This window comes from Triturus cristatus, chromosome 6 (assembly GCF_964204655.1).
Source record: "Triturus cristatus chromosome 6, aTriCri1.1, whole genome shotgun sequence".
Classification (NCBI taxonomy): domain Eukaryota; kingdom Metazoa; phylum Chordata; class Amphibia; order Caudata; family Salamandridae; genus Triturus; species Triturus cristatus.
This window is the reverse complement of record NC_140589.1, coordinates 938,430,534-938,457,363: the sequence shown is the minus strand read 5'-3', so window position 1 is coordinate 938,457,363 and position 26,830 is coordinate 938,430,534. Positions and strand designations below refer to the sequence as shown.

The window sequence follows — 26,830 nt, the reverse complement described above, 5'->3', positions numbered from 1 at the left end:
TATTTACTCAATCAAGGACTGATTGCACACCACACTCAGAGACAGAATCCAAACCAATTAGGTAAGTATAACAAGCATTAGCAATGCAATAGGTCTCGCATTTACGCAAGTTTGAGCTATTGACATTGCAAATAACAATGCCTTTTATTTTTGTTTTCGTTTTTAAAACATAAAGAAAAGGCATTGTCATTTACAATGCCACTAGCTTAAACTCGCGTAACTGCAAGACCTATTCCATTGCAAATGCTTGTTTCAATATTAAATACAAGCCATAGTTGCTGCTTATTTATCTTATGCAACTAACAACCATTGACAAAGCCAATAGTCCAGACTTGTTGTAGGTATGATGTTACTTGTATCATATATCTGGATGCAATGACAGAAAGAGCAAAATACAAGTCGGGCGGCACAGATTTTTATCTTATGTGTTTTTAAGCCACGCCCTTAATTACAGTGGCCACAGCCTTTGAGAGCCCCCCCCCCCTCCAGTTTTTTCATCCCACTTAAAGCCCTGCAAACCGGTATCTATCACTGCTGCTCTGTGCATGTGTAGGCCGCAGCTTTGTGATAGCAGTTGGCTGTAGGTGTCCTGATCTCTGCCCAGGCTTTGGATGTGCTTGGGTTCACGTACACTGTGCCTGAGTGCAAGCACTATACAAAAGTCAAATCTATTGGCATTGTCAGTTTGTCGTTTCAGACCAGTCAGCATCTTGGCCACATGGGGCCGTTTGCTACATGGCCTCCGTTGTGGAAAGCAGCAGACAATGGTGCAGAGGCTATACCAGAGGTCAGTCGGTAAACGCCACCAGGTGAGGCAACGGGTGTCACACAATTAGATTACAATATTGTATCTACATGCAGACGTGGTGATCTTAAGCCATTAAAACAATAATTCTCTACAGCACGTGCCATCACATGGGGAAGCAGAGTACGCCAAGAAGGGCAAAGTCTCTTGGCCCTGTATCATTCCCATTATAACATGTCAGCTTGCCAAGCACTAAACTCTCTTAAGAATGGTTTGCGGTGTCATGCAACCATGAATGAGAACGAAGGGGGGGTGGGTCAGAAGGGGTGGTTATGTGTGTGCTAGTTCAACCCCAGTAAGTTGGTATAGCGGGTTAAACCACTGCAGCAGAATAGTTGTGTAAAAAAAGCAGAAAAGGTTCATTTTATAGCAAAAAGAAACCAACGATTTGCCAGAATGACAACCAAGTCTCCTTTCCTCATTTCCTTCTCTCATAAACTACACACTGTGTTTAGATTAAGGTTAAATGACTACTTGTAGAAACAAGCTGTCGCCATTGCGCAAAGGCAGCCGCTTGTTAATATGTGCATCGCGCTTTCACTTTAACAATGGCTGCCGCCCCACAGAACACTCGGGTCAGCCGGCAGCTATTGTTAAAGTGAAAGCGCGATGCAAAAATAAACACGCGGACGCCATTGCCAGAGTCAACTGAAAATACAAGCATTTGCAATGCAATAGGTCTTACATTTATGCGAGTTTGAGCCATTGACATTGCAAATAACAATGCCTTTTATTTTTGATTTTGTTATTAAAACATACATAAAAGGCATTGTCATTTACAATGCCAATAGCTTATACTCGCATAAATGCGAGACCTACTGCATTGCAAATGCTTGTTTTTATTCTCCATTGGTCATTTGCAGAATATGTCTGAGTTTGCTTGTGTTTTTGTTTTATGAGTGATGTTACTTTTCAGAGCAATACTGTGGACTTAAAGGCCACACAGATTACACATGGACAGAACCAGACAGCTTATATCAGAGACTATTTGCTGTAGTAGTTAATTGATGTCAGCAGATGATATTATCCAGTCCACATCGAACTCCTCACCATCAAACAGTGGTGGCCGTGTCCTTCTACCCACTGTGAAACCCTTACCTCCTTTAGGGGTGTGGAGGCAGAACCAAATCTGGTTAAGGACTGGACCAAAGAGCCTTTTAGCTGTCAGCTTCATGCCCACCTCTCAGTTTTCATACAAGTGTGCTCACATGGGACGTTAAACGGTAGTTTGACTCTGGGAGCACATTTCACTGCTCACTGGGGCTGTTATCGGAGATTTCTTCTTCGAGACAAGAGATGGTCCTCATGCTTGCTGCCTGTCCCTTGTTGCTCACTCCATTCGTGCCCGCATTCAGAGCGCGTGGCCTCTGCTTCCACGGTGCCTCTTGCTTAAAGCCTTAAACCAATGGAGAACAGCAGCGGCCTTCCGGGGGCTGTGTAGGAGATGCGAGTGTGCATGTGAAAAATGCTGCACACAGCGTGCAATGTAACCTACTTTTCTATTGCAATGATGGCACCCGCGCTTAGGCTTTGAACATCTTAAGCTAAAGCACGGGTGCCGCGATTGCTGTAAAAGTAAAGATTTTTTCTATTTCTTTACTTTTAAACCTATTGCGACACCCGCGCTTTAGCTTAAGATGTTCAAAGTCTAAGCGCGGGTGCCTTCATCATAAAAAAAAGTAAATAAATAAAAATAAAAAAAGGTTGGCGCCAGCTCCCAGGATCGCAAGGAAAACAAGCATTTCCGCATTTTGGCACATGCGTTTAATGTAAGGTTGCGCGTGCATGTAAATGCACACTTTGAAAAAAAAAAAACAATTACGCTGTGTAAGCGTAACAAGACTGAAGTTAGGCGGTACTGCTTCCGGAATGAACGGAAGTTACGTATCAGCTGAAGAGCCAATAATAAGCCTGCTAACAAAACAAATGCAAAAATTAACTAATAGAAAGCAGTGAGAAATTACCCAGCAATAGGCGGAGTTTCACCATGCATATAGATTACTAGATGTCTCGGAGAGACAGCGCATGTGCGCTGCCTATGTGAGACCTAAAAAGTGCTTACCGACTAATGAAGGAGACCGTGTAACGCCACAAGTAAAAGACCCAGTCCTCATGGGAGGTACCAAATGGTGACAGGGCGGTAACAAGGAGGGACTAACAAGCCTCATTATCAATCGGAAGCCAGCATTTACCATGGACAATGACACCAGCCAATCAAAAATATGGGCGGAGAGAAGGCGCTGCTTCTTCAGCATACTCAACTACTGCATACCTCGCAAAGTGAGCAGCACATGCGCGCTGCAACACTAGGCTAGACCTAGAAAGATATATTTTATTTTGTAGAACCAAGCAGGACTTGGCACAGGTAAGTAAGAACACTTTCAAATACAAAGCTGTACACAGAACTGCAATTGTGGGTTGTATTGGACTAGGTACAGGTTTGTATAGCTTTTAAAACAGTTAAAATACAGTGAGATTACTTTAAATTACTCTTGGATTACTTTTCAGTTACTTTTAGGTCTTGAGGTGATATATCGAGATAGCCATCCTGGCTGTTGTCACTTACAAGTAAGTACGACAAATGTTAATGCAAAGAACAGTTCATACAAAAGTTCAACTCGACAACATTTTTAGGAATAAAACAAAACAACATTGGCTCCTATGAGGAAAAGTAAGCTATTGATTGGCAGGTAAGTAAACGAGCTGCAAGAATAGGTTTCGGGGGTTAGACCAAGGTTCCCCAAGATCTAGGTAGGCACTCAAATTGCACTGCCAGCAGCACTAGGTGCAGAGTGCAGGGGCCCAATGTTAGCCAATTGGGCTAATGGAGCTAAGGGGGCCTTAGGTCAGGGACTGCTTGAGAGCAGGCCACTTGGCTGTGGGAGCAAAGCTCCTGAGTTACAGATCAGCACTGCAGGGGCCAACAATCAGCACAGGAGCTGCACCACCAGCGGCACAGGGGCGGCCAGGTGCAGAGTACCAAGGCGACATCGGGGACCCTGTGGATTCCAATGGAGGTCTAAGGTTTAGTAAAGATGCTGCAGGCTTGGGCAGGGAGGCTTCCTGAAGGCGACCACGAGCTGGAGAGGTAAGATGGGTTCTTACGGGATGCCTGGACACAGTCGGTTGGGCCATCCAAGGCCGCGGGGTGTCGGGTACAGGGGTGTCTTTTCGCATCAGGTTCTTCAAGGCGACATCGGGGACCCTGTGGATTCCAATGGAGGTCTAAGGTTTAGTAAAGATGCTGCTGGCTTGGACAGGGAGGCTTCCTGAAGGCGACCACGAGCTGGAGAGGTAAGATGGGTTCTTACGGGATGCCTGGACACAGTCGGTTGGGCCATCCAAGGCCGCGGGGTGTCGGGTACAGGGGTGTCTTTTCTCATCAGGTTCTTCTTACCAGCTCCGGTCGTAGCCGGGGGGACCCTTCAGTTTGAGGCTTGCAAGAATTTGCTTGAAGCTTGAGGGAGGTTGGGGATCACCAGCACCCAGGTCAAGATCACTGGGGAGACCTCCTCATGGTTTTGGGACGCTCAAACTCGGGCCACCTGGATCCGGATTCTGTGCAGGAGTCTTTGTTGAGAAAAGTCAGTGCTCACAAGAGACAGAATCTTAAAGATGGTTGCAGGGCAGGCTATTCGGGCTCTGGGGGGGTGCTGGCTGCTTCACACACTGGGGTTTCATTGCAGTCAGGTCTGAGTCAGGATAGGCCGGTAGGGCTGGGGCTAAGGCTCTTGGTGTCCTCTTCTTCCTGGGTCAGCCGGCTCTTTGGTCCTTCTTACTTTCTCGAATCTGAGGAGGCAAGGTTCAGGGTACTACATTTTGGGGCATTAAAGGGGTATGCCAGTTGGGACCAATGGGCCCCTTCCTTGGGGTGGTTACACCCCCTATTATGCCACCTTCCAGTGGGAGGGGGGCATGATCTTCTTCCTAATTGGCTGGGTCCCCTCATCTTCAAGATGGAGGGGACTGAGGCTTCACCTTGCCTCCCCCACCTGAGGGGTGGGGTTGGCAAAGGTGGGCACACCTCTTCTCCTAGCTTGGTTTTCCTGTCTATTCTCCCGCCCAAAGTGGGGAGCAGAACCAGTGGGAGCCAGTTGCTGGGGCAGCAAAAGGCAGGGAGCGCTTACAAAGGTGTCAGGCCTTTGAAGCTTACCCTTCGTGGACCCAGCTCATCCTGGGGGAGGAGGCAGGACACCTCTGCCCAGGATGGGCTTTGTTTCTGGACTCAGAGAGCGGAGGTCCTCTACCCAGGGGTCCAGAAACCTGTCTGGTGGTGGCAAATGGCGGGCAGCCATTCAGGAACGACACGAGGACTGGTCAATTTTCAGGAGGTATCTCTAAAGATACCCTCTGAGTGAATTTCACATTAAATTGCACACTGGCATTAGTGTGGATTTAATGTGCTGAGAAATTTGCTACCGTCATTATGGAGCTGTGCAGTTCATAATGACCAACTCCTGGACCATATCTAAGAATGGACTTAGACACTGTAGGGGTACAGGGCTCATGCCGTTGTACCCTCACCAGGGGGCTAGTGCACCCTGCTAGAGGGATGACTTACCAAGGCATCAGTTAGTGGATTGCAGGCAGGCGCTTCCTCTTTTCTGCACCAAAATACGAGCCTGCAATGGCAGTGTGTGGGTGTTAAGGTACAGGGCCTCAAAGGGTGGCGCAATAGGTGCTGCAGCCCTTTTGAGGCCTCCCCTGGTCACAGTGTCCTCGGTACCAATGGTACCTTCTACAAGGGGCATACCTGTGGCCAGAGATATGACAATTGAGGGTACAAAAGTACAGCTTTGGGAAAGAACACAGGTCCTGGGAACCTGATAGGCACTGACCCAAGGCATCATGTGCCAGGGAAAAAGTGGGGAGTAACCATGCAAAAAGAGGCACTTTCCTACACTTTCCCATACCCAGCCTTCTAAACCCCAAGCTGTCCCTTTCTGTATCTGGTCACATTATCACTTTTCCCTGGATCCCCTGCTCTTGACCGCTCCTCCTTCTATACTTGCATCTGCCCACTGTCATGTAGAACCCTGAGTTTTCATGACTCTAAACACCACAAGCATGACTATAGCAGCAGTGCATGTCATCTTGTCTGGTCCTGCTGCACTAACCCATAGCATCACTCGGCATCATGGTCACTACAGGAGAACTGAAGCATTCTCTTGAAACCTTGTGCTGCCAGAAGTACTGATTTGGCACTCAGCAGGCTCCTTGTCCGAGTTAAGAGGACACTACCTGTCCAGTCCTGCCACACAAACAACTCCTCAATCCCCTCCAATTCCCCAGCACTTTTTCTCTCCATGAAAGTCTAGAAATCCGTAAGCCTCCCTGCAGATTTCCCAGAATGCACTGATTTCATCTTCCTCATTCCTAATGTTTCTAAATTTGAACTTTGTCATGCTCTTTATAGTCTGCTCTTTCAGGACCACATTAAAAGGGATTTTGGTGGCTACCACAATTCCTCTCCTATGTCATTCTGTTAGCTTGTCTTCTGACTGGTGCTGGCCTACTTGCTGAACTCTTCTAGGCTGTGCTTCATCAGCCAAACAGACAGCTGCAGATTGGAAGGGCCTGTGTGGGCACTTTTTAAACAGCTGACTCACTGCAAGCATACATTGAACAGACGCTGAAACTCTTATTCTGCAAACGTGGATTTATTAGTTCTATAATCATCCAGAAAGAACCTGCTATTAGTGGCCCAACAGGAATATCACAAAATATTCAGATGTGTGTAGAGCAATGAAACCATGTCTTCAAAAGTTTCAAAAAGCTATAAAAAATATCTGTGGAAGCCAGCTTTTTCTCAGTCGTAGAAGGAAACCTCAGAATACGTATAGTGTATTGACAGCTTAAGACAAAAACATGTAATAGAAAAGCGTGGTCTTGAAAAAGTGATGTGAAATATAAAGATCAAATAATGCATTGATACTGTCCAGACAAAACATTGCAAAGCACAACATTTTAACAAAACTCAAATCGTACCCAAATTTGGTAGTTTTATATTCCACTTTGAGGATAGGCTTGCAAGGTTCTGGTTTCTTTCCATCTTTTATCTGTTTACCTGGAAAACAAAATCCCAAAATGAAAAATATTGATACTCTTGTATTGCAGTTTCAAAAAATCTGATCAAAATTAGATTTCTAAAACATATGCTGGCAGTGCAATTTTAGTGCAATACACAAGTACAAATATTTTTGCAAATAACTTCAGCGCAGTGAAAATGTACAAATGAAATAGTTAAGAAATACTCAACTAAAAAGGCATATCTAGCACATATCTGCATGAACAATGAAGTCACTCAACATTTTTCCTTTTCAAGATAAACTGATGGTAAAGTTGTACAGCATAGCCTCTCACACCACACAGCATTATTATAGAATTGGACTTGAGAAGTAGAAACACTGCCTGCCCTGCCTAGAGTTCACATACGTACATGATGTCTAGATCCACTTTTGTATACCTAAGAATTCGAGAAACAGTCATATGATCAATGACCTACCATGCTGAACTAAGGATTGTACCTATTAACTCAACCTTTATGGTGCAGAGCAGGAGATCATGTCTCTAATTTCTGAAAACCCTTCAGCCTTCAGATGCATGTCCTCCTCCCTCAGGGCACACCCCAACACCACAAGACATGGGAATGTGGCCGTTCTTATGTTATACAATGCATTCATCCCAATCCCAACATAGCCCTATTGATTCAAAATAACAGTCACATGATTTGCATTTTAAAAACCCTCGAAAAATATTCCTAAAAATGCAGTAAGCTTAGCAATTATTGGTGTGCCCAGGAGGATTCATGTGGCCTGGTGGTTACAGTTGCGGTCTCTTACTCCAATGGTTATGTGTCCAAAAACTAGTGTTTTACTGGTTGTGAGTTCCCTGTCTACACTGTTGGCGATGATACAATTTTGGCGGCTCGGCTCAGTTTGATCCTGGATCGATGGTCCAGTCTGATTTCTGACTGGTGGGTCCTGTCAGTCTTCAATCTTGGTTACCGGATTCCGTTTCGGGGCTGTCCCCCTTTGGACTGTTTTCGGGGTTATCCCATTGTACACTGGCCCCATGATACGATCTGCCATCTTATCTGGTGTTGGCCTGTTTCTGTTGAAGGGCGCCGTTGTGCTGGTTTTGGTGGCGGACCGGGCCTGGGGTTCTATTACTCTCTGTTCCTGGTCCCGACGCCCGATGGTTCCTGCCGCTCGATTCTGAATCTCCGGACTTTGAACAGGTTGTTGCGGCTGGATCATTTTCAGATGACCACCTTGCAGTCCATTTTTGCCCTCCTCCTGGTGGGCAATTTCCTGGCTTCCTTGGATTTGGAAGTTGCCTGTTTTCACGTTTCTGTCCATCCAGCAGATCGGCAGTTCCTGCGGTTTGCGGGGGACAGGTTCCATTACCAGTTTCGGGTGTTGCCTTTTGCCCTCTCTACTGCTCCCTGGTCTTTTACCACGGTATTGGCTCCTGCTGTGGAGGTTTTGCTTCATCTGTGTTGCTTTTTGTCTGGTTTCTGTTTCCACCCTCCTAAAGGCTCTTCTGGCGGTTGTGGCATTGTTGACCTTATTCCAGGATCTGGGGTTCATGTTGGATCTGACCATGTCTCATCTACTTCCTGTTGAGGGACTTCAGTTCATCGGAGGCCTGTTCGACACTTTGCAGGGAGCTGTTTTCTCTCTTTGGCTAGGTTCTCTGCCCTATTGCCTCTTCTGCGGGTTCTGCTGGGTCGCCCTTCCACCCCGGCTCAGGGTTGGTTGCAGGTCCGGGGCTTGATGGCTGCCACCACGACTGTGGTTCCTTGGCCTGCACCTCTAGCTCTCGGTGATTATTCTATTGAATTGTTGGGACCCTTCCCATGCAGGTTACGTGGCTCTGGTTCCTCTATCCCCTGTTCTTGTTCCTAATTTGGACCGGTGTCTTTGCTCCTCCAACCTGGTGTAGGGTTGCGTTTTCGGCTTCCTTCTCTCATATTGTTGACCTCGGACGCCTGTCCTTGGGGTTGGGGGGGCCACGTTGGGGTCCTTGGTGGCTGACGGGTCTGTTGATATGTACCGAAGTTCGGGTGGCTCGTTGTCACTTGAGCCTTCCTGGGGATACCAGGAGCGCGTCTCTGTACCTGCTGGCTTCCATGATTTGTGTCTGGGCAGAATCTTGTCTTTTGGCATTGGGGCTGTTTACGTTCAGGGGCGTCTGAATTTTCATATGGACGGCTTGGGCCGCCTCCTCCCGTACTCTGTTCTGTATCGTCTGTCTGTTCCTCTGTTCCAGGACCTTTGTCCTCGGTTCGGGACTCCCTGGATTGGTCTTTTTGCTTCCCCTCATGACGCTCTTCTCCCTGGGTTTTGTTCCCTCAGGCTTTGGCGTTGCTCTCTCGTTTCCTTGGCCTTCGGGCTTTCTGTATGTCTTCCCTCCTATTTCCCTCCTCCCGAGGATGCTGCAGAGGATTCGTGGGGCGAAGGTATCTGTGCTGTTGGGTGCTCCTATTTAGCCTCGCTGCCTTTGGTTTCCGCTCCTACTGGTGGTGGGGGGGGGGGATTTGTCTGGCTTCCCTTGGTTCCAGCTCCGCTTCTGTGTCCGCACCTGTCTTTGCCCTGTCTTTTTCGCTTGCATCTGACAGCCTGGCTCTTGAACGGCTGACGTTGGCGTCTTTGGGCTGTTCTTCTGTGGTGGCCTGTGACATTCAGTTGTCGCGTTGGCCTTCGACCCTTAAGAGCTATGGTGCACATTGGGGCTCTTTTGTCTCCTGGTGTTATTCTCTTGGTGTGTAGATCCTGTGGTTGGAGATCCGGCTTCTATTCTTGTCTTTCTCTGAGTTGGGTTTTTGAAGGACCTTTCCTCTTCCGCCTTGTCTGCTCGATGGGCTGCAGTTCAGGCTTGTAGGGGTCCCAGGGCCTCCTTGGAGGTTGTTGCTCCTTTGGTGAGTAGGATTCTGCATAGTTTTCAGCTTTGTCGTCCGGTCTCTCCTGTGGTTGTGCCTTCTTGGGATTTGCCTACTGTTTTGCGGGATCTGCTGTTGCCCCCTTTTGAGCCTTTGTTGGAGGCTGATTTGTTGTCCGCAGCGGTGGCTTTTTTGTTGGCCGTAGGGTGAGTTGGGTGCTTTGCTTCTCTCCTTCCCTTTTTTGCAGTTTCTGCTGGATGGGGTTGTTTTGCGGCTGGACCCGGCTTTTCTCCCTGTGGTTTCCTCTATGTTCCATTTGCGGCATGAGGTGATTCCTTCCTGCTTTGCCTGGGGATGGGGATTCCCTTGTTCCTTCGTCCTTGGGTATTCGCAGGGCCCTTCGGTTTTTGTCCTCCGTACCCTGGGGTTTCGTCTTTCACCTGCCCTGTTTGTCTCCTGTGGGGGGTGTGGCTCAGGGGTGGGTGGTTTCTACTTCCACCATCACTCGCTAGGAGCGTTTGGCAGTCTGCCTATCTTATAGATCTGTGGGTCTGTCTCCTCCGTCTCAGGTGCTGGATCGTTCGACACGTTCTGTGTCCGCTTCCTGGGCCGAGGTGGCGGGGGTCTCTATTTAGGAGATTTGTAGGGCGGCCACTTGGCGGTCCCATCAAACATTGGTTCGGCATTATCGCCATGATGTTTTCCATGCCTCTGTGGACAGTTTTGCTATTGGCGTTTTGTATGCTGCTGTTCCTTAATCATTTGTTTGATTTATTTTACTTTTGCAAGGATCCCTGGTATCCTGCGTTTTTCTTCTTGGTTCTCTGCTTGTGAGTTTCTCACTTTGTTAGGAGTGGGATGAGGAGGACCCTAGAGGGGGTAATGTATTGTTACCTACCAGTAATCTTCATTTCCCTGATTAGGGTCCTCCTCATCCCAGTCCTGTTCCCTCCCTCCCTCCGCTGTGTTTGTGTCTGGACTTGTTGATAACAAGCATGGCGGTGGGTGGGAGGAGCTTATGTTACCTTTTGAAAAATATTCTAGCATTCTGATTGGCTGTCGGGAGGCAGGTTTGCCTCACTTTGTTAGGACTGGGACGAGGAGGACCCCAATCGGGGAAATCAAGAATACTGGTAAGTAACAAGACATTCTTAAAGGAATGAGACAGGTACATTCATCGAGTTATAGGTAATATTGTGGCGGCCATCTTGGTGCTGCATAACTTTCATTTTAGTAGAGAACGCCAAAGGTCACGCTATGCTTTCACAATAAGAAAAATCTCTGCATATTTAATAAAGAAAGCCTCGCTTTTTAAATATACCGAGTCGTACAAATTTAAATTTGTGTACATAATGACAAACACACATGCTCTTGTTTAATTCCTGTCTGTCAATACACAGGCACAACCATTGGAGGGTTAGGTGTTGTAAAGTTGCATTTGGACATCTCTCGACAGGTACGGACATCTGTTCTTCCATGTACATTTTCTGCAACTCAGAAATGATTTCAAGACTGAGCTGACAAGTGACGTAACCTTTCTCTCTCCACTTCCAGACAGTTTCAGCGACCCGTGGCAGTACACATATTCTGGTTTTAGCCGTCCTACTAACATCATTAGCTGATAGACTAAATCAATGGCTACTAAACAATTCTGGTTAACCTGAATACACCACTTTTAAATATATACTGAGATTATTGGTTTTAGCGGTACCAGAATTCTCACAGACTAATTTTCTTCATCTTAGTAAAAATGGCAGGCTCCGAGGGAGAAAACGATTGATTTTTATCTTCAAAATGAAATCATTAATAACCACAAACATTTGAACGACAGGTCTATGAGGAAGGGAAAAGAATGGAATATGGTGTTTTTAACCTGCAGTTCAAAAGCAATAAACAATCAGATTTTATTATCTTGTATTAAAGAACTAGATTTCAATTGGCTGACTGAGTATATAGAGGAGATTAAATACATATTTTTATGATACACCACTCTATATACCGAACACCATAACGCTGCTCTGATACTTGAGGGGCAACAAGAATTCCTCCAGGAGTTAAATCTTCCAGCCTTGCCACTGGAGGCTGCAGCCAGCTTAATTATCCTGATATCAAAAAAGGTGGTGAGAGAGGTAATAAACAGCTGCCAAGTTGCAAAACTCTAGGGGAAGATGGCTTTAGTTTCTAATTTTATAAAACATTAGCATCCTCATTCGTCAAACCCCTATCTATTCTCTTTAACTCCATACTTGAAGGGAATCAATACCGGGGGCGTGCGAGCAGCACCGATAAGCTGCTTTGCCAATCAATGTCATATTAATTTTTGCTAATATGCTAGCAGGTCACCGCCACCGGTGAGGTTGGGTGTGTCGTGGAATCACATACCACCACCAGCAGTGCGAGCTGCGCTGCCATAATCCAATGCCCAGCAGCACTGTGCAGCAAGAACTTTGAGAGCTCACTCATACTGCAGAAGGCCACCTATTAACTAATTTGTCACAGTCTCACAAACAGCTACACTATCTCTGAAGCCATGATTGGGCACGGACTCTGACCGTCTATCCTCTGACGTCAGAGATTGCTTTTGCCGCGTTCAGTGTCGGGTGTCCCTAAAGTCATATTGTAGCAAATGTGCTGAGCAGGTCTTGCAGCTGAGCTAGAGCCCACAAGCCTTCCAGGAGCAGCATGCACCGCATATGGTGCATTATTATAGCAGCGCTCAGGCTTGCCAGCTGAAAAGGCACTATAATGCATGACATTGCATTTCAGTGCAGTGATGTGGATCACCACACTGAAATGCGTTAGTCTAACACCTGATGCATGGTACTTGGCAGGGCTGAATGTTTCCTAAGCCCACTGCAGGGGAGGTGAGATACGATCACGTCTTTACGCCTCGGTTTTGGAGAGTTAGTTGGCTGATAATTGCTACTCCCCCATTAGTTCACACATATATATTTTTCCGAGAGTCATAATGATGAGCACCGAATGGGCTCCGTCGGCAACCGCCTAACAGAGCGCTTATTCTACTCTTAGTTGAGTAATACGAATCATAAGCTCCCCCCTCAACCTCTCAAAACCGTGTGGGACAGGCCATTATGCAAGTTCTACCAGGGCCACGTAGACACTACTAGTACACGTTTAACACTCGTACCTGTATCTTCACTAGTGCCAAAGTGTAAGTCCGCCAACCGGCAACACCTTTTTAACCTCCGGTGCCTTTGAAAGAATGTCACATGGCTGAGTCACTGTAGGGGCATGACGACAGCGCACCAAGGTTCTTTGCACTTCAGTTCTCTTCTTTTCCCAAGTTTGTTCGACATCCCATCCTCAGTCGCTAGTGTTGTATTTAAGTCGAGCAGTACCAAAGAGACATCAGAAGCACCAACTGGTAGAAAAAACTGGGAATTTATTGGAGTACAAAACAACACACCTTTGCCACAGGTGTCGTAAGCCCGGCCCTCTCGAAAACTCTCTCGCACTGATGCTCACATTAGAACCTCGAGGAGCGAACGTTCTAATAAAGCATTGTTTCCCGAGGGGAGCTGGGATGAGAAGATATCATTGGGTCACCAGGAAGTGGGGGGGGCACATACTTTAGAGAATACCACAGATCATTTTTGCAAGCAGCTCCAAGCTTAACTATGGCATACCCAAGTTCACCTTAAACGACTGCAACTCTGTCAGTGAGGAGGCAGTCTCCTTGGCTTGCCTCACCAGTGTCTATACTTTACACTCTGTGATCCCCGCTCATTTAGCTGACTGATCTCTGGTAGCTAAATGTTTGCTCTTTTCCTCCCCAATTTTCACTGACGGGGTAATTATTGCAATAGACACAAATCTGCACATAACACATTGACAGAGTGCAAGGGAGTCTGTTAATATCAAAGCAAATGATGTGTCCTTTGGGAACTCAGAGACTCCATTCATACATTTTGATCCTCACAGGCATAAAAATCCTCCCCTTATTTTTGGCATTAATGTTAGGGCTTGAGTTATGTAGAGCAAACTCTGCACAGTTCTCTCTAAGGCTGATGTCCTATCTATACAGCATGCACAGCACCCAGCACAGTCAGGTTCAAGCCTAGATATAGGCACCGAGCAAGGGGAGTCTCCTTGTGAACCAACCACAATTTAATACTTGCCTCGGATGTTCCAAGGCACAGGTACAGCAGTGCACCTGCAATGCATAGCCCACCTCCCTGCTCACACTTCAGGAGCAGTTGGGGGCACCATGGACCTGGTCTCTACAACAGTTCTCCATACCTCTTCACTGCATGGGCTTTCCCCGGCACCCCAGTACCAATACCACCTATGCCACCTCCCATATCCAAGGCCAGCCAAAGGTTGATCATAGGCTCCACATTGTCTTGCCCTTCTGTGCCACTGCAACAGGGCAGAGCCACAAGAAGAAAATAAGTTACTTACTTTCAACAGTAGTTCTCCAGTATTGGAAACTTTCATAGAGTCACATGCTTGAATAATTACCTGTCGTGGAGATGGGTGTCCCAGGTATCTTTAAAAGTTATGTCCCAATGGACATAGAACATAAATGCTTAAGGCCTCATTATTTAGTGACATATCCGTGTCCTTATTAAAACAGGACCAAACTTAGAAAACAACCAGTCAGATGACTCAACCCTGTAGAATCTTTCTGAGAGATGCTCCAGTCCCTCAGATTTTCAATCACTAGTGCGTACAAACAGAAATAACTGAGAGACATAAAGGTGAGCCTTTCCAGCAGAGGCGGGTGGTTCGCATGAGAATCTATGAAAGTTTCCAATACTCGAGAACTACAGTTTCAGGTAACTAACTTATTTTCTTACTCCAGTGTTGGAACTTTCATGGATTCGCATGTAGGAATCAGGGTAGAGAGCAGTGATTAGCAAATTATTTCATAAAATCTATATAGATACATATATGCTATACATATACCAGGCTCCTTAAAAGATATATCATTATACAAGCAATATGAAACAATGCTTTGTGCAACAATAAATATATACATTAAACATAGAAAATGTGCTTCATAAAATGGATGGTATGAAGAAAGAAATGGCTCAACTTCATTGAAAGAGGTCTTAGCACCGCTTGTCCTACTGCAGCATCTCGTATGACGTCAGAGTCCAAGCACTAATGCTTAGTAAACGTGTGCGGCGTTCCCGTTGCTGTCCTACAGATATCTGATAGGGACACACTGGCAAAGAGTGCCATAGATGTGTATATGGCTCTGGTGGAATGAGCATGGACCTTTGACGACAGGGGTTGGCCCGCTTGTTGACAGAAAAGAATTGCACTTGATATCCAACTAGAGATGCTTTGCTTTGTTAGAGGGAACCCCTTCCTAGGTGCAATGTAGGCTACAATCAGCTGGCTGGATTGAGGAACTGTTTCACCAGTCTGCTGGACCATAAAGATGGAACATCTGATGATCTCCGGAAACTGGAGATAGTGTCTAAATGTACATTAATTGAAGGGTAAGCCAAACCTGAACATGTCAGATGCAGGAGAACCACAATATGGGTATTGTACTTGTTCCTGGCTCATTGTCTATGGAGATGGAATCAGTTTGAGGCGTATCAGAGGTTGCAGTGAGAGAAGGGGAAGCTCTGTGTACAGATGATGGTGGGGCCACACTGGGGCTATTAGTATGATTTTGCAGAGCTCTGCCATGATCTTCTTTAGCACCCTTGGTAGGAGGGTGTACAAAGGTAGGATTCTTCTGCATAGTTACCCCACTTTTTACCTGGTGTTCCAATGTTTTTCTGACTAGTCTGACTGGGATCCTGCTAATCAGGACCCCAGTCTCTGTGCTTCTTTCCTAAATTGGACATGGTGAGTACTTAGGTCCCTCCCCCCCCCCCCACCCCCCCCACCCAGATTGGCTACTGGTGTACCCTTGTTAGTCCCTGGTACACTAGGGGTCCCCATGGGCTGAAGCATGTATTATGCCACCCATGAGGGACCACTCAAAAGGTGACTACACGGCTGCCACTGCAGCCTTTGTAAGCTGCTACTAGCACCACTTACAGCACATATATGTTTTCTTATATCTGAGGTCACTGCACTTAAAACCTATAAGCCACCCCTAAGGCAGGCCTTTCAATCCTGAATGCAGGGTGCTCGGTCAAGTGTGAGGCTGCCCCTGCATGAGCAGGACACCCCCACAACCCACGGAGTCCATTCTCCCGGGTTGTAATTGCATCAGCCATTACGATACATAAAGTGGCCATGCGTCATCATGCTATGGCTATCTCTAAACTGGCTGTAAAGAACCCTGTCGTGTTTGGTATCATACATGTTGAATCATACCCCAACACCGTAAACGGTGTTGAAGGTATGATTCCATGCACTGGAAAGCTCCTCCGGGAGGCCCTCAGTGCTTCCAGCACAAGTCTTCTACACCAGGACAGTTATGGCTGCTGCCGACCAGAGACACAAATCTGCCCTCCTGCTGCTGAGGCAAGCTCAAGCAGGGGAAGGCAGGACAATAGGGTTCCTGTCACAGGGAGGTGTGACTACCTCCCAGACAGGACTTAGTGTAATGGGACAGGGTGGGGGCGCTTGCCAGCGCCACTAGACTGCTTTGAAGGGCACGTTTGGTGCCCTCCTTGCATACTCCAGTTGAAACCAGTTCAGGGAGTCGTTGGCTCCCGCTCTGGCGCAAAACTGGACAAAGGACATGGGAGTATCCTCGCCACTGTCCAGCCTCTCCTCTGGGAGGGATCCCTGAATCGTCCCAACTCTTTCCTTAGGGTACTTAATGGCTTACTTGTGGGTGGGTCCCTAGATTCATCGTGGGACAAGATTCAGATCCGAAACCACTTCATCTTCAACCGTCTGGGCACTTTGGACTTCGTTGGACTTTGCTGTGGGAACCAAGACTGCAACTAGGAAGACTCCTGCTGCTCCTGGTTTTGTCATCCTGCCAGTGTTCTGTGTCGTCTGTGTCGGTGCTCCATACAGGTTCTTCCACAGGCCTGTGGATATCGAAGACACTCGGAGGAATCTCACTTGAAGGGAAGGAGTTACTTCCCTGCACCTGCAGGCACCGCAACAAAGCTGACTGGTCTGCTGTTCCTGAGCTCCTACGAACTGTAAAAGGTTCAGCAACACAGGTGGTGGTTCTGCAACTCCGTCGAGGCCTGCACTGTCTTCATAGCAAGTTTGAGGCCACTATCTGTTGTTGGAACCAGTGGAGCAGTACCCCTGTGCACCGTGTCGACTTGCCATTGCTAAGGCTAGTTCACTCTCTTCCCGAGAGATATTCAGGTTCCAAGAAGCTCCAGCCTCACGCATCTCCTGCAGCCAAGAACTTCACCTGCACCGCATATTTTGCACAGTGGGCCTGCATCCTTTGGTAAGCCCCTCGAGGTCCTCCAGCGACTCCTGTGCCTTCGGCCCGTGGGTCCTCTTAAGGGTCTTCTTTGGCTCCAGTGGGCTCCCCTGCTTGCTCGAGGCCTGGTCTGACTTACCTGCCCATGGTGAGTCACTTGGACCTTGCTAGTCCCGACAATGCACCTTTTTCGGCAACTACATTGGTAGCCGTTGCCAAGGCTTGCTGGTGCCCCTGCCGGACACTGACCCCTGGCTCTTAACATCCAACGTGTGACAGCTCATGAATGGCTTCTGGTCTTCCACAGCGTCGCCTGGCCCACACAGTGCAACTTCAAGGACATCGACTGCTCACCTGCAGCTCTGACATTGGTGGGCATTCGTCTTCCATGCCTCCTGGTCTCTCCTGAGTGGCATAGACTCTTGTCCCCTCTGCTTGCAGGTACCTCTCATCTTGAATCCACCTTTGGGTTCCACTGGGCTCTTTTGTCTTCTTCGCCTCCATTGTGGTCTACGGTAGATTCCTATGCACCCGGCTTCCCTGGTGTAGATACCCTGGTTCCTGGGGCATCCATAGGTATGGTGACTCCCCAACCTTCCATCGTCCATGGGGTGTCTTCAGGGTCCATGGGGAAGGCTCCTTTTTCTTTAAAACTGCAACCACGACTTACGGATTGACTTGTAATGAGCCTGTGGTTGTGTTCCAATTCTGCACACGACCTCCGTGGGGTTCCTAGATACTCACCTTGGGTCCCCGATTCTTCTACGTCTTCTATGTCTGTTCTCGACTTAGGTCAAAGTTCGCATTCCATTATTTTAGTATATGGGTTGATCTCCCCCTGGAGACCACTGTGTATTTATGCTACTTACGTGTTCTATCATCAACGTACTGTGTTTATTGTGGTTATATCTCTGGGTAGGAGATATTGCAATGTGTTAGTGAGTGTTTTTAATAATAATTACATATTTTTATAACTACACTGTGTGGTTCTGTTTCACTTAACCTACACTATAAAATTAAGTACTGGTAAAACAAGCTGCTTTACACTACTTCTGGACCAAGCTGAAGGCTGCTCTCCTCTACAGCTACCACTTAGAGAGCTTTGTAAGGTTGTCTAAGACCACTAAAATCACCATAAGGGTTGTCTGGATTGGTGCAGGTTGCTACACTTGCATAAGTGAGCACTGTATATTAAGCCAGCCTCCTCCAGAGGGGAATGGGAGGAAAAGCATAGGCAAATATGCTGGACCATGCTATTGAAAAGGCATTCCCCCATGATCCCTGTTGGGGAAGCGAACTTGCGAAGTAAGGGCATTTGCTGGGAGATTATCAATACATGCAGCAATGTCTGACCACATCTGTCTATTGTAACAGCCCAATAACGACAGGGAATTAGAAGCTTTGATTGCCTATGTTATCAAGCCTTCTGCCTTCCTTATCCAGGGGGCTGATAAAGGAGCCCAAGGATTTTTCAATCTACGTTGCGCCGCTTGTGAAATCACAGAGTCCGGTCTTTGATAACACATGAGGCAAGCAGATGAGTCATCCGGAGGCTTATAGTTTTTATCCAGTCTTGGTAACACTGGAGGTACAGTAGTTGGATTTCGCATTATCTTCAGGCCTTCATCCCAAATATAATCGATAATGGGAATGGATCTGACTGACTGCCTAAAAGGCTCCTTAAAATCGTAAAGGAAACAGTCCTATTGCTGTGCAGGCACTGGTAATTCAAATCACTTGGGCTTTTCCTCTAGGAGATTATGGAAATCTCCTGTGTCTTCTGGAGGTGAGTCAGTCTGAGGTGGAGATGGTGATTCTTGTGGAGTAATTATGTAGTCGTCCCATTCGTCAGGCTGCTGTTGTATTTCACCTTCCTCTTCCTCAGAGGATGATAGATTCTGTAAAAGGCACTTCTGAAGAAGAGTGATGAAGAATAGGAGATGTGCACTGAGAGAAAGGTCGAGGATGACTTTGCACCACAGGTGGTGGGGGAGGTGCTTGTGGAGGAGATAGTGATGCTGGTAGAAATCTTTTTGTAATCTGCCAATATAGATTGTAAGTCTGTAACAAGAGCGGAGGAAAGGCACACCAAATCTTTTTGAAATTGTTACTGATGATGTTAGTTAGAATAATAGTATTGTTGTCAATAGTAACCCTGGTCATCTGAGTGCTGGTGAGACGTCACGTTAAACTCTGATGGGCTTCGATCTGCCCCAAAGAGGATGTCATCCTCGGAGTCCTCTACATCATCCAACAGGTGTGCTGGCAAAAAAGACTGCACTCTACTTGGTGATGTCAAAGAAGGAGTTATTATTTTCTGCTTCAACTTCTGGTGAAAAAACACTCCTTGATGTCACAGTTGTCGACAAAAGGTTTCTTCACTGTCACTTCTGAATGGACCGTAAACGGCTCATTGTCGAAGGAAAGTTGCATCGATGATGACAATGGCGCCAGTCGACGATAAGGGGATAACCACCGTCAAAGAAGCCGTCGACGGCTGGCAGTCGAGGTAGTCGATGGAAGGTCCGCCGTCGACAGGCGGGTAGTCACAGATGAGGGAATCGTCGACGTGAGATTCGTCGGCGATGGACGCCTTGTCAACAATTACTTACAAGACACACATATCTGTACCGTCGATGATAATGGAGCTTGATTCGTCGATGTTGCCGTCGACGAGAAGACAGTTGCCGACAACACTGTGACGGTGGACTTCCTCGACATTACTGAAACAGTACAAGATTTTCTCGTCGTCAGGCCTGTCGTTGATGAGCTCTTCATCGGCAGAGTTGAGGTAGGCTTCTTGAAAGCGTGTTTAACCTTCAGAGGGGGGAGGAGAAGATTCTGAAGCCAGTTTTTGAAGGGATTGTTTGACAGAAACTGTTTTTTTGTTCTGTTGAAGTTGGAGAGGCAGCTCAGAAGGGGCAAAACCAAAGGGGATGATGGACGGAGTGTTGAACATTACAAGCACTCACCCCCCAGTCAACTGATCTGGGTTTAATCCATCATCATTCTTTAGCTCACTGCGCTACCCCAGTTCAGACATGGCCATATGCAAATTAGTCTGACCCTGTGCCCGGGCTCACTACGCCACTGGAGTCAAGCTATCCTGGCCGATGAGGGCTGAAAGCCCGAAACCGGTCCTAGGGTGCTTGGTTCCTGTCCAGGGAATACATGACCTGGCAGTTCGGTCTGGACTGTTCCCATGAGGAACAGGGTCAAGACTGATTTGCATATGGCTATGTCTGAACTGGGGTGGCGTAGTGAGCAAAATAACGATGGATTAAACCCAGATCTGTGATTGGGGTGAATGTTTGACAATGTTCAACATTCCGTCCATCATCTTTTTGTGTTGAAGCTTAGAAGGGGCACCATGTTTCTGGGAACTTTCTAAAGACTTTTTAAGAGTCCTTTTGGTGGTTGCTGAGAGGAATGACCTTTGGAGTCATCAAGAGGTATTTTTTTAGGCATTTTAGAGGAGGATCTTAAAGAAACATCACTCTCCTCATCAGAAAATGGATCATCTCTGTTTCTAAGCCGCTGCAGCCACAAGAGACGCCTCATTTCACAATCCTTCAAAGTCTTAGAAGAAAACGTGCAGCATACCCTTGCAATCCTTGGGTTTGTGGTCTGATAGAGACAGTAAAGGCAGTCGTTATGGGGGACGTCAATATGTAGTCTTTTCTTCCTGCAGTCTGACACGGTGGGTGTCAGTTTACTTCACCTAAAAACAGATACACAGATCTGAATAGTATATCTGTAGGTAAAAAGAAGAAAGAATCTGTAGAAATATGTTTTCCAAAAGTTTTAAGGAAAAAACTGAGTAGAGTTAAGTGGAGACTCCCTAGCACAGAGCTTTCCGAACTCTGTGTCACAACATGGTACTGTATCGCCTGCCAAGTGTGGGTGTCTCGCGCGACGACGCGGTCTATTCATCATGCAGGACGGTACTGCGCATATCAGTGATGCAATACCTGTTCCTGCAGAAGGTGGAAAGAAGGAGCATCGCGCTGCTATTCTCCCGTGGGCCCGGGAGTGAGTAATATACGGCGGCGTCAATGTTGGAGAATGGGGGATGGAGCCACTAGCTTCTGCCCTTCAGTGGGCCATTATGGGCATTCATAGACTAAGACTGGATTTTAAATTATTGCTCGCTAGAGGAAGAACCCATGTTTCGGTAGTGTAACCGGACAACATGGTTATAGAGAACATGACCGACTTTACTTGGCTTTGCCTGAAGCACTTTTGCAGCCTTGTGTATTGGAGCCTGTATTCTAGGTATTACCATTTGATAAGTGTGTGCATGAAATGTAGAAGACTGGTGCTTCTAGAAAACATCTGAATCTTATTAACCTGGGAGCCCTCTCCCTTGTTGATGAATATAAGAGATTATTTTCACAGTGGAACAAGAGATGCAGATGCATATTTGAATGGGAACGGTACATTTCAAAAGCAGAAAAATAAATTATGCTTTGAGAGAGCTAGCCATTTCCTGTGATGCAAAAATAATTTGAGGAGGATTTGAGTGGAATTGGATCCTTCTTGGAAGTACAATGAAATTGATGACATCGCAAAATGTCGGCTGCAAAGTGTGCAGCTAAACCACGATTTTGGGAAGGTTTATGGCAGAGGAGGATAATGATTGTACTGTTAAAATCAGATTTAAGAGGTTTCCTCTGTGTTTTTCGAATTTTGCTTTAAACAAGCAATTGTGCCTTAGGTAAGATCGCACTGTAGTTTAATAGTACTGTAGTTTTCCTAGATGCTTGGAAGGCCCCTTCCATAGCGGAGCACGCTGAATGGTTAAAATACCAAAATAAAACAGGATTACAGGAATAGAATTGAGTGCACAATCTCACACACTTTTGAGATACTGTAGTTTAATAGGACAGATTACGAATTGAGAGCGTTACGCTGTCACTGGGGCTCAAACACATAAGGGGTTGTTCGATGACAAGGTAAGGAAGTCATTTACTGCTATCATGCTTCTGTGATTGCACCTGGAAAATAATGTAATGCTTTAAGAAATGTATGACCAGTAGTTATTCCTTGTATGGTCACTAATGGATTTAGAAATGTATGGTTGATCCTTGGTCACCTGTATGACATTGAGGAAAACGACCCAGTAATTGACCATGATAATGTCTCTTTGAGGAGGACATTTCCAATGTGATTGCCAACTCCAAACCCTCCAACAACTATGCAGACCCTCTACCCGCCTCCCTGGCTAAGAACCTCAACCTCACCCTAGCCCCATTGTGGACAAAGATCATCAACAGCTCCCTAAGAAACTGACTGATGCCCGACTGCCTCAAACAAGGCCAAGTCACCCCCCTTCTAAAAAAAAACAGATGCTGACCTGAATGACCTCAAAAACATGAGGCCCATCATCAACCTTCCTTTCCTAGCTAAAATCCTGGAGAAATGTGTTCTCGCCCAACTTAACCAACACCTGGAATCGAACAACCTACTTGACTCATACCAATCCGGGTTCAGAAAGGGATGCAGCACAGAAACCCCTAGAATGAGCATAACCGATGACATTCACAACTCCCTTGACTCTAACAGATGCTGCCTACATGTCCTCCTCAACCTATCAGCTGCTTTTGACACAGTAGACCACAAGCCACTCTTAGACGGCCTAGAAAAGCGTATCGGAGCAGATGGCAATGTTCTAAAATGGTTCTCCTCATTTCTACATAACCGCTCCCAATTCATAAAACTCAAAAACTCGATGTCTGACATCTCCCTCTGAACTTGAGGTGTCCCCCAAGGCTCAGTCATCTCCCCCACACTCTTCAACATTTACATGGAACCGCTCACCAACATTCTAAAACAAGCAAACATTGCCTACCACCTCTATGCTGACGACACACAGCTGTAACTCGAGATATTCCCCCTCAATGACATCGTCCGACTCAACTCCACACTATCAAAAGTAGAATACTGGCTAACACTCAAGCACCTCAAACTCAACCAGGAAAAAACCAAATCCTTGTTTTCTCCAATCACGAACAACCCCCTCAAATCCAAGAATGGAAAAACAATCTTGACTCTCTAAACTGCAAACTTACTCCAGCAATCTCAGCTAAATCTCTAGGGATCTCTCTAGACTCAAGTCTCAACATGAGCTCCTACATAAACTCCACAGCAAAAGGCGCCCTCTGCAACCTAAAAATCCTCAACAAAATCAAACCTTTCATACCCCCCAATGACCTAAAAATCGCAATCCAATCTTTAGTTCTCTCCAGACATGACTATGGAAACGCCACACTAACTGGGACTGCTAAAACACACATAGCCCCCATGAGAACCACCCTAAATGCAGCAGCAAGAAAGGTCACAGGTACCAAGAAATACGACCACATCACCCCTGCATTACAGGAACTAAAATGGGTACCCATCGAAGCACGCTGAGCTTTCAAAACTGCCTGTCTCAAACTCGCTCCTCTTAATCCCCCCGAAAAGACAAACAAAAAGCCCTCTCTGGCTCCTTCTCAGGAAATGACCCAAAAATCTAGAACTCTCTCCCTACCCACATCAGGACTAACCCCATCTTCACTAACTTTAAGAGACAACTAAAATAACTTCTCCTCAAGCGTCATCTCTATGCATCTGGTCAATGACCGCGATCTATGAGACCTACAGTACCTAGATGCTAGTCACTGTATTCTAAGGTTTATGTTTCTATACTTGTGTGCATCTGTAAAGCACTCCGATACTCCTCGGGTCATGTAAGCGCTATATAAAACTCCAAAAATGAAAAAATAAAAATGTCTAAAAAGTCTGTCACCAACATGAAAAGTTTGGAAAGCACTGCCTAGCACGATGTGTGGTGGAAAATCTAAGGGACTTGAGTTTCTCTCAGGAAGGTTCTACAGAGTGGTGTTGCCTGGTTGTTTGTTTTCTAAGTTTGGTCCTTTTTTAAATAAGGACATGGAAATGTTACAAAATAATGAGATATTAGCCCTTTAGGTACTATGTCTATTGGGACATTACTTTTAAAGATACCGGGGACTCCCATCTCAATGACGGGGAACGATTCAAGCATGTGAATTTATGAAAGTTCCATTACTAGAGTAACCCCACGTTCACTGCCCCGACATGTACACAGGAGTCTGAAAGCTCCATCACAGGGGGCTACTCTGCATTTAAGGTCCGCAGGCCATTTGAAAGACAGAGAAATAATCCGGAGCTCTGAGGATTCCCAGCCATCTTAGGTCCTAGTCAGAGCCACCCTCTCCCATGCTGCCTCACAGTCCACTTTTCCATTTTTCTAGTTTAAATTGCTCACACAACTGAGCCGCATTACACCAGGCCAAGCAAAGTAGCTTTACTGGACAAAGATATCAATATGCAAAGAGTGTTGTTATCCTTTTCTTCATTTTTATCTGTAATAGAGCACAATAATTATATTTGTTTTGGATCGAAAAAATATATTTTGGAGGGGGAAACCACAAAACTTCCCTTCCTGGTGTCCGATTAGTTAAAACATTTAAAGGCTCCATCTGGTACCTATGAACTTTTTGGGAAGGTTTGGGCAACTTCATCAAACGCTGCAAACTCCTTGAGAAAATGCATAACAGATTTATGGCATCTCGACAATGTCCCATTTAACAAAACATTTTCTTTTTATAAGTTGTTTTTGATGAAACCATTTGTGCAAATTATGCTTCTACCTCTTTCTTACTTTCTATGCTAGTACTGTGCTTCCCCTACTGGCTTTTTCCTTTTTTAGAGTGCTCCTATTTTTGAAGATGCCTTCTCATTATTTGAGCTGCTAGAACAGCTGTTCCTCTGTTTCCATATGTCAGTGTGGTAGGTTCTCTTTCCAGCACCATGTTATACTGCAATCTTTATTTTTACATCTTTCTTATTCCAATTTTTGCTTGTGCAGCTCTTTTTGCACTTTTCAAATAACAGGTAAATTGTTTCCTTAGGACAGATTGTTCTGCTGACCTATTTCGTGTGTTTGCTAAATAGTTTTCAGCTGAATGGGATGTCATTTAATTCACAAAATATATGCCAAACACCTTTGCTAAAATAGTGTAATAAACTGTACCCAGTGCCCTGTTTAACACAATGAAAGGAAAAGGATGGGCTTGCTCTTAAAACCGGCACCTCCAACATACACCAACCACAGCTCTGCTGGCATTTCTTCTCTGCCTTTGAGTAGACAAGTGACCACTCCTATACAGTCACTGAGATAGTTCAAGATGGGAGATTTTAGACTTAATGAAGGTTCGTTTACACAACTGCACTTGGGTGGCCTGTTTTCAGGTGCCCCCGGTGTCCTCTGTTCAAGCAGACAGCAAGGTTCAGGATGCCCCACATTGACTTTCCCATGCAATCTTTCACTTATTTTCTGTGCAATTTCATAATTACAGTTCCATCCTCTATCACATTCCAAATGCCAGAAAGGTAAAGGCAGTAGACACCATTCCAAACGAGTTTGCCTTATAGCAGAATCATTTTCTAGGTACCTCTTACTCCAATGAAGGAAAGTAATCCTCCAATTTATTTTTTTCTTTGTGATTATGAACCCACCTACTTTTCAAGCATTTCCAGTCATATGGGTTTGTATAATTGGGATTACATTATTATGGCTCCATCATATTTTAAAATGAACTGAGTAACAATGAAAGCAAAGTTAGACTGCACCTCTTTTTCCAAACACACTAGTCGAAACAAAAAAGCATACATCAACAGTTGATATTGCTTCCTAGAGCTCGAGCAGATAGGCTCTAAAACAGCAAAGTAAGTGGATTTTAAGGCTTCCAGGTCAGGCCGTTTTGGACAAATGTAATATACATTGCTTCATATTTCACACAAAACAAGATAGTCAGCTCTACCTTAACTGATGAAACTGTTTCTGCTTTAATGTCATGGGCAGGTGGAGGAGGGAAACGTTTAACAGGCACCATTAGAGAATTACAATAAAACAAGCAAAATTCATAACAGAATTCCAAATCCACACTGGCTTGTCAAAAAATCTACCTCCTGTTTACAAAACATGCTCCATGGGTTAGGGGTTTTGAAGATCAGCCTCACATTGTCACAGTAAACTGGTCTCCAATTGTCAATACAGCTAACCAAGTCTGTAGAGGGATAGTACAAGAACACGCTTGTGTATGTGGGGGCTGGGGTGGTGCATGTGCTATTGTAGTATCTTTGCTATGTGGGTTGTACTTAACTGACAATGAAGATCAAAGATTGCTGATGCCAAGAGAAGACTATGAACAACGATACCCAACTAGTGTGTGAAATCACACACAATTTCAGAGAACAGTTTTTCTTAAAACTTAAACCCCACTCTTACCATGCGGAGCGATTGTCTGTATGGATTTAGCAGGAGATCTTAAATTCCATATCGTCAAAGTACCATCTGAATGGCTGCAAATGAACTGTTTTCCTTCGTGATGCCAGGCAACTGAATGGATTGCCTAAACAGAAGTAAAACATATTACTATGTCTTTTTAGTCTTTAACATTGTCAATAGGTACTTAATAATTATCATATTTCACATAAAACAGGAGACACAAACATTTATTTACAATAAAAACCAACATTCATGCAATGTCCTGGCCAAATGTATGGTCAAACAACTAGGTTGAATCTAGGTCATCCGTGATTGAGATTTATAAACTATAGATCTAAATATGTTGTTCATCAGCAAACACAAGGTAAAACATCGTTGGCGCAAGAAGTGGAAAAACCTTTAAAAACTAAATTCGGTCATTTGGAAGTGAGGTGCCTAACCCCAGTGAGTAAAAATCAACACCAAAAGGATAAAATCTAATTATTCAACTCACCT

General features: G+C 45.7%; 1 protein-coding gene across 6 annotated transcripts in view; it reads right to left on the bottom strand.

Annotated features, from left to right (window-relative positions):
* Positions 1–26,830, bottom strand: part of STXBP5 (syntaxin binding protein 5) — a 1,306,577-nt gene that overhangs the window by 731,711 nt on the left and 548,036 nt on the right. For all 6 annotated transcript variants that reach the window (XM_085611623.1, XM_085611620.1, XM_085611619.1 and 3 more), the window contains exons 8-9: positions 26,336–26,459; positions 6,794–6,872 (exon numbers count right to left, since the gene is read on the bottom strand). In XM_085611623.1, coding sequence (XP_085467749.1) covers positions 6,794–6,872; positions 26,336–26,459 — 203 coding nt within the window. The remainder of the gene's footprint in view (positions 1–6,793; positions 6,873–26,335; positions 26,460–26,830) is intronic.